Source organism: Colobus angolensis, unplaced genomic scaffold (assembly GCF_000951035.1).
Source record: "Colobus angolensis palliatus isolate OR3802 unplaced genomic scaffold, Cang.pa_1.0 Scaffold42, whole genome shotgun sequence".
In the NCBI taxonomy this organism is placed as follows: domain Eukaryota; kingdom Metazoa; phylum Chordata; class Mammalia; order Primates; family Cercopithecidae; genus Colobus; species Colobus angolensis.
Window position 1 is genome coordinate 822095 of NW_012117599.1, and position 8244 is coordinate 830338.

An 8244-nucleotide genomic window follows, 5' to 3' on the forward strand; every position below is an offset into this window, starting at 1 on the left:
CAGGAGAATTGCTTGAACCCAGGAGGCAGAGGTTGCAGTGAGCTGAGATTGCACCACTGCAGTCCAACCTGGGCAACAGAGCGAGACTCTTGTCTCAAAAAAAAGAAAAAGAAAAAAAGTTACAGCCTCATCGATGTCTCCTGCTTCTCTGAGATGAAGGGAACAAACCAAATCAGGAAAATTGTGACAAAAATGACAGGCAGCCATTGGCATTTCCGTTCTTATTTGTGGTTTCTGGTTTTTTGGTTTTGCTTTCCTTTTTAATTTTTTCCTAGAAAAAAAACACAACCGGGGGATTTATATGACAAACTATCAGTGTCAGGATGGCAGAGGGAAAGAGAAAGAGGAGGAAGGCTCAGAGACATGGGGAGTGAGTAAAAAGTGGGTTCCAGATTGTGCGGAACGGTCCACAGGGTCATGTACAGGTCCGCAGGAGATGACCGGTCCCTTTGGCATGCATGTCCGGTGCCTGGTCTTCTGGTCTGCCTGCTCAGACGCCCATGGGCAGAGCGAGCTGGCCACAAGTAAACCTGCCAACGACAAACTCAGGACTCAACAGAAAGACTCAGTTCAGTTCCTTGGCTTTGTGCTCAGGCAGCCGGCGGCCTTTCTTGCCTGAGAGAAGAGTCCAGAAGAGCAGGAGAGTCGCCTTTGAACACACTCTGGCATCACAGCAGTGAACTGCAAGCAGCTGCCCGCTCGTGTGCAGGTGTGGCCCTCGCCACCCGTGCAGGCATCTGTCCGGACATCCCCAGTCAATCCGGCCAAAGGATGGGACATGACAGTCCCTTTCTAGCCACAGCGTCATAGTGTTGTCCACTCTCCAGTCTTGCTCAAACTATCGATCACCGTAAAGGTTCGAAGAGATTGTGATCCATTTCCTTTTCAGCTCAGCAGTGGACACTGAGTCCCAAGAAGCAAGCAACTTAACAAGGACAGGTTGGCCATCTGGATCTACACTGAAGGTCTTTCAAGTTTCATCCATTTTATGCCCAGATCTCAGGGCAGAAAATTCAGCCAGACCCAGAGCAAACAGGGTGGCCGAGTGATGGCTGAGCAAGAAAGGCCCAGCAGCGCACCGCAAGACCAGAGTACATTCAAGAGGGGGAGAGGGCGCACGGCAGGCTGGAGCCCCGAGTCGGAGTCTAGGGCAGCACTGGGTCTGAAGGACGCAGCCCGGCCTGCTGGGCTGACAGGGTGGGTCTGACGCCTCACGCGACGGGCCCGACTGGTTGTATTTCTATGTGGAGGGTAGTGGGTTCCTGCCCTGTTGTGGCCCCTGTTCCTAAACTGAGGCCAGGTTCCATCTCAGTGCCGCAGTCCTGAGGAGCACCACGCTGGCCCGCCAGCCAGGCCACAGTCCTCAGCCCCTCTGGGTTCCACAAGAAGGCCCCAGGGAGCCACAGTCACTGGGAGGGAAGGGGCCCGGGAAGGGAGGCTGCATTCTACTGGGAGCGACTCGGGAGGGGCTGCCACGGGCTTGGAAGGAGCTACAGCCCAATACTGCAGAGCCAAGAGGAATGGGATACATGTCTAAAAAGGGACAACAGTCTTGTCCCTATTTTAAAAACAGAATATTGTTGCTGTTGCCTGGTTTCGTTTTTTTCCTTTTAAAACCACTCACATGTAAAAGGTGAAGGGCTGGGAGACGTAGTCCCCTTCACTCTGGTCCTCGACAGGCACCAGGGCCTCAGTCTCACGCTGGCTCCTGCTCCCTCTGCCTGGGCTCCAGACACAGGAAGCAGAGAGGGCAGCAACGGCTCTGCCTTCCCAACAGCAATTCCCTCTCCCCATAAACCAGGGCACATGTGAGGAGAAGTCCAAAGAGTAAAGTGCACAGAACTCTCGGGAGCAGGTGGCCTGGGGGTGGGTCACTCCGAGAAGGAAGGGGTCTGGGGGCGTCAGCCCAGAGCTGCAGCTGTGGGGCAAACACTGACCCCCGTGAGGTGAGCCTGCGGGCACAGTCCCCTTTCCCTTGGGCCCCTCTGACACTTCTTTCTGGGACTGTCCACACTCAGCAGCTCTCCAAGGAAAGATACGGCCCATGCTGGAGGGAACTTGGATGACCTTCCCTGGCTGGTAATGACTCATGAACGTGAAGGGGGCAGGATGCGGCAGGAGGGAAAGAGTACATTATAGAAAACCAGTGGGCCTCCGCTTCTAAGAGCAGGGATACTTGGATGACCCTAAAGGCGGAGTCTCTCCTGGGGAAGGTTTGGAGAAGATGGTCAGGATCCTACCAGTGAGGCCTGCTGGGGAAAGGAGCTCCTCTGGGTGCGAGAGGAGCTGCAGAGTTGGGGGAGGGCCTGCCGAGGAAGAGAGCCCAAGGCTGGCATTAGGGTGTGTAGGCAGGGGGTGGCTGGAACTGGTTGATGACCTCATATTCCGCCGGGTAGGGCTCGTTCTCCTCCATCTCGGAGAGCAGCTCCAGAGCCTGCTCCTCTTCCTCCGTGGGGTAGTGGCGCAGGAGGTTGGCTGCCGTGGCCAGGATGGAGGCTCCGCCAGCTCCTGCCACCAGGTAGAAGCTAACGGCGAAGGTGACATAGACCTGGGATCCGTGGTACTTCTTATGCTGCTGCTGCTGGGCCAGGATGAGTTCAGAAGCCCAGTAAGAAAAGCCAGTGACGGTGGCACACTGCAGGACTAGGGGACAGAGGGACGGCACGGAAGGGGAATTAGTGAGCACGCCGTAGCCAGGGTGCTTGAGGACCCAATCACAGCCTCTCTACCCAAACCCCATTCTCAGACAACCGGCCTGGCCCGACTCTGCAAGGAGGAGCTCTCCTGGCCATGGGATTCCTGGCCTGAGGCTGGGGACAGCAGTCCAACCTGATCTAGGCCAGTCAGATTCTCTCTGTTGTTTTTTTTTTTTGAGACGGAGTCTCTGCCACCCAGGCTGGAGTGCGGTGGCATGATCTTGGCTCACTGCAACCTCAACCTCCCAGGTTCAAGCAGTTCTCCTACCTCAGCTTCCCAGGTAGCTGGGATTACAGGTGCCCACGACCACGCCCAGCTAATTTTTGTATTCTTAATGGAGATGGGGTTTTACCATGTTGGCCAGGCTGGTCTCGAACTCCTGACCTCAAGTGATCCACCCACCTCAGCCTCCCAAAGTGCTGGAGTTACAGGCGTGAGCCACTGTGCCTAGCTCAACATCTTTCTTAAGTGGGCCTGAGGTTGGGGGGGATATCTCACCATAGAGATATTTGTTAGATATTGAACATGTGTAAAGAAGGCATCTGTGATGGTTAATTTTATGTGTCAGTTGGACTGGGCCGTGGGGTGCCCAGATATCTGCTTGAACATTACTCTGCGTCCATCTGTGAGGGTGTGGGGTAGGATTGGCGTTTAGGTTGGTGGAGCAAGTAAAGCAGGCTGCCTCCCTAACATGGGGGTCCTCATCCATCAGCTGAGGGTCCAAATAGAACAAAAGGCTGAGTTGGAGGGCGCCCCTCCTGCATGACCAACTTTCAAGTGGTGACATCAGCTTTCTTCCTGCTTTTGGACTTGAACTGAAACATCACCTCTTCCTGGATCTTGAGCCTGCTGGCCTTCAGACTAGAACTACACCTTCGGCTCTCCTGGGTCTCGGCTTGCTGACTCACCCTGCAGAACTTAGGACTCATCAGCCTCTTCATTTGTATGAGCCAATTCCTTATAGTGTCTCTTTCTCCATATACACATGTATCTCCACATCTTATTGTTCTGCTTCTCTCGAGAACCCTGAATCATACGGTATCATTCCAAGATCAGCAGAAATGTTAGCGCTTCTGGGGAATTACTGCGAAGGGCACCTGAATAGCAGCACACGCCCTCAGTGCCCCCGCCTTCTGTTGTCTGCTGTGGTCTGCTCCCTTCCTACCCTTTGGGTTGATTTCAGAATAGAGGTATGGGGATGGCACTGGGGTGGGGTGTGCAGTTACCCAGAACAGCCAGGATGTGTGCACGCTGTGTCCCAGGAGCAGGAGCATCGAGCACTGATCACGCTGCTTGGAAAAGAAAACAAAGGAAAGTGAGGAGCTGGGTGGGCGCTGGAATGGAGCAGGAAGAAAGGGGCAAGGAGAGAAGCAGAAGAAACAATCCCCGAGACAGAGCTGGCGTAACCAAGGCTCTGTTTGCCCCACCGTTTGAGGGAGCAGGTGAGCTGACGTCAAGGCCCAGCTCTGTTCAAAGGTAGGACACTGATTGTCTTCAAGAAGGCAGAGCTGGTGACTGGCCTCATGTCTTATCATCACGGATAGGGGAGGGCTGGGGGAGAGAGAAGGGGCAGCCAGGGCCTCCGAGTGGTGTAGGCCTCACCCTTGTGCTCACATGTCCCAACCACTGCCAGTGGTGCCACCCCCGCATCCCAGACCCCATGTGTAACCATCTACCTGGACCATAGGAGGAAGCTCCACGTTCTTTGCCACAGTTCAGGGTAAAGGCATGATCTAAGATGGGCAAAAGAGAGTCATCCTGGTACCTTAAAAAGGAGGCTAGGGTGAGCCCCAGTCTGCTGGTGGCCGTCTTCACCACCTTTGAGGAGAGACAACCTGAGCAGACACACGAAGGAAAGAGGTGGAGAGAAACCGTGTCTTTGTGTCACTGTTTGAGTCCCTGGACCCAGTCAAGCCCCCCGGACTATGCTGAACTTTTCAGTTGTGGAAAGCAATAGTCCATTTAGTTAAGAAAGTCTCAGTTCCGTTTCTTGCAGCCGTGAGCCTTCCGACAACCTTGATGTTCCAGGCCCCGTTGGGCTAGGTCCATGAGCTCATTGCTTGCCACGCGCCTCACGGCATCAACTCAGTGTTCCCCAAAGCCACGCCCTTCCTCTCCTGCTTTCACACCATGCTCATGAAAGCCTGCCCCTTCTCCAAGGCCCAGATCAAGTCTCTCCTTTAGGAAGTGTTCCTTGGCTGTCAGGTTTGGGTGTTATCAGGTTTCCTTTTTCCTGGTGGCTGGATTGGAAGGCCTTAGAGGGCAAGGATCATGTGTTAGAATCTCTGCATCCTCCACAAGGCACTTGTGTTCAGTGTATTTGCTGAATGAATGTCACAAAAAAGCATGACCCGGTCGGGCACAGTGGCTCACCCCTGTAACCCCAGCACTTTGGGAGGCCGAGATGGGTGGATCACCTGAGGTCAGGAGTTCGAGACCAGCCTGGCCCACATGGCAAAACCCCATCTCTACTAAAAATACAAAAATTAGCTGGGTGTGGTGGCGCACACCTGTAATCCTAACTACTTGGGAGGCTGAAGTTGGAGAACTGTTTGAATTGGGGAGGTGGAGGTTGCAGTGAGCCAAGATCTCGCCACTGCACTCCAGCCTAGGCAACAAAGTGAGACTCCGTCTCAAAAAATAAATAAGTAAAAATGAATAAGAGAACTTCTTCCTTTATTAAAATAAAACCCGTCCACCACCCCAAGGTTACTCCAGAAGGAAACTCTCCACCAGTAGTGGTGGCACTAGACATACACTGAGAGATCCCCAAGACGGAAGGGAAGCCCTGGGGGCATCTCGGGCTACAGGGTCTACCTCGCCATACAGGGAGGCCCTTTACAGGGCTAGCTGCCATTTTATACCAAGACAGAAGGCAGGAACCTTCCAAACAGGGCAGCCTGCAGGCCCTGCACCCTTCAGGCCCCTTTCTCAGACACCTGTACAACCCCTTAAGCCAGACGGACTCACAGCTGTCTCTGGAAAGTTCTTCGTTACCTGACTGTAGACACAGGGTTGGCTGGAGGGGTCTCTGCCTCACCTCCAACATCTTAGGAAGCCGCTTGCCACCCACTGTGTTGCTGTCCCACTCAGCTGAAGGGGGCTGGCCAGTCCCGCATCAACCCTCCAGCTCTGAGATCAGCCAGTTTTCCCTGGACACTGCTCTCTCCCCCAGCAAAAAAGCCAAGAATTTTCCCCAAAGCTTATGGTGAGGGACCGGGTGTGTGTGTGTGTGTGTGTGTTCTGACACGGAGTCTCACTCCGTCACCAGGCTGGAGTGCAGTGGTGGGATTTCGGCTCTGCCTCCCGGGTTCAAGCGATTCTCCTGCCTCAGCCTCCCGAGTAGCTGGGACTCCAGACGCCCGTCACCACGCCTGGTTAATTTTTGTATTTTTAGTAGAGACGGGGTTTCACCATGTTGGCCAGAATGGTCTCAATCTCCTGACCTTGTGATCCGCCCACTTGGCCTCCCAATGTGCTGGGATTACAGGCGTGAGCCACTGCATCTAGCCAGAACTGATCTTAATTCTCAAACCAGTGACCCTAATAAACTGTCTTCATTTCAGGTGGGCTCATTCAAAATGCCATTTTCAGGCTCGGTGCAGTGGCTCATGCCTGTAATCCCGACACTTTGGGAAGGGAGGCAGAAGGATTGCCTGAAGCCAGTAGTTTGAGACCAGCCTGGGCAACATGGTGAGACTCTGTCTCTACTCACACCCACAAAAAAGACATTTTCTCTTCTCCGCAAACCTCCCGCCTCCCATGAAAATGTCACTCCCCCTAAAAAATGCAGAGGAAGAGGTAAGATTGCAGGCTATTTGAAAACAGGGGCCTGAAGTTTGTCAGTTCCCTTATGTCTCCCCACAGCATCTGTGTTCCATTAGTGCAGTGGCTGAGACCGTGGATACCGCAGGCAAGATGCCAGTTGAAGATTCTCTAGTCATCTTGGGAAAGCCGCCCTGCCCCAAATGCACCACCTCTTCCTGTGTCCCTGGGTCCTCTCCTTGTGGCCCTCCACATCCCATGGCTTCTCATGTGCGGGCCCCTCTTCGCCTGTGTGGCTGATGCCACCTTCCAGCTGCCATGTGACAGGTAGGCAGGGACTGGGGCTCCCGCATTCCCAACTCCAGCACCTGGCTGAGACACTGGGCCCTGGGACCGACTGTGACTGCTCTCTTCCCCTTTGGCAGGTCCTGTCTCCCACTTCTGACACCCTCACTTAAGGCCAGGCAGACCCCTTCCCACTGTCACCAGTCATTAAAATAAGGCTGCGTCCCTCCCTTCCCTTCTCAAAATCCTTCCAGGGCTCCTTCTGCTGTTAGTGCCTTAGATGAGTGCCCCTCGCCTTTCTAACCTCAGCTCTCACCATGTCCTGGCCACTGGTGTGCTTTTGCTCTTGCCATTCTCTCAGCAGCAGTGTCCCTACCCCAGTTCACTCCCACGTCAAGTGTGGCTCAAGCTGCGTCCTCCAGGAAGCCTTTCATTATCACGGAGGTCAGAACTGGCTCCCTTCTGGGCACAGCACTTTTCCGCGCCGGCCGCCCACTTCACTCTGCCTTTCTGTGGACAAGTCCATCTCCTGAACTTAGGACATAAAATCCTTGCAGATGGGGTCCTGCCAGTCACTGTATTTTTCATGGTGCCTAATGGTGCTTTGTCTGAATGGACATGAAATGAGAGAGAACACGCTCCCGGCTTCCAAGAAAGACGTGTATTCTCCCCAGCAACAACAACAGAGACCTAAATGGGTTGCTCCCTGAAGGGAGCCCTCGGCTCTCACCGTGATGCACACGTGGGGCTGTGTGACCGAATGTACGAAGGAAGGAAAGAAGGAATGGAGAGAATGTGGGCAATCAAGGCCTGGCACTGCCCTCCAGGAGGCTTACAGGCCACACTCCCAGGACCGTCTCTATCCCCACACCTCTCCCAGTAAGATTCACTGCCTATGATTTCAAAGAAAGCGCAGTTTCTAGGGAGTGAAGGAAAACATGAAACATAGACAATAAAAAGAGAGAAAAACACACAAATTATTAAATAAAATTTAAAAATAGAGGGAAAAAAAGTGTAGTTTGTTCTGCAAGCCACAGCCCAAAGAAGTCTATTTCCTCCCACAGGATGGCCAGAGTTTAGGAGCCGCATTCTCTTCTATAGCTCACCAGAGGACACAGCGTGAAGAGCTCAGGTTTGAAGGCTGGGCCTGGGGCAGGGGTCAGCTACTGTTTCTAGCTGTTCTAGAAAGACCTAGAAGCTTCCTGTGTGAAAACGGGATTAGGAAGCTCTAGGGGTGAAAATGCCATGCACGGAGCTGGCCCACGCCAAGTCCCTTCTAACCATTTTAAATTATATCTTTGGCCAGGCGCAGTGGCTCATGCTTGTAATCCCAGCACTTTGAGAGGCTGAGGTGGGTGGATAACCTGAGGTCAGGAGTTCGAGACCAGCCTGGTCAACATGGTAAAACCCCTCTCTACTAAAAATACAAAAAAAGTATCCGGGCACAGTGGCACACACCTGTAATCCCAGCTACTTGGGAGGCTGAGGCAGGAGAAT

At 53.6% G+C, this 8244-nt stretch overlaps 1 protein-coding gene and 1 pseudogene across 2 annotated transcripts in view; both read right to left on the reverse strand.

Annotated features, from left to right (window-relative positions):
* Window positions 1-210: 210 nt before the first annotated feature.
* Window positions 211-2551, reverse strand: LOC105522108 (annotated as a pseudogene). Its single transcript, XR_001003389.1, has one exon. The product of XR_001003389.1 is annotated as an uncharacterized LOC105522108 (transcript).
* Window positions 222-8244, reverse strand: part of TMEM127 (transmembrane protein 127) — a 25363-nt gene continuing 17340 nt past the window's right edge. The window contains exons 5-6 of the mRNA XM_011956644.1: window positions 4374-4430; window positions 222-2643 (exon numbers count right to left, since the gene is read on the reverse strand). Of these exons, the coding sequence (XP_011812034.1) occupies window positions 2336-2643; window positions 4374-4430 (365 nt within the window). The 3' untranslated portion in view covers window positions 222-2335. The remainder of the gene's footprint in view (window positions 2644-4373; window positions 4431-8244) is intronic.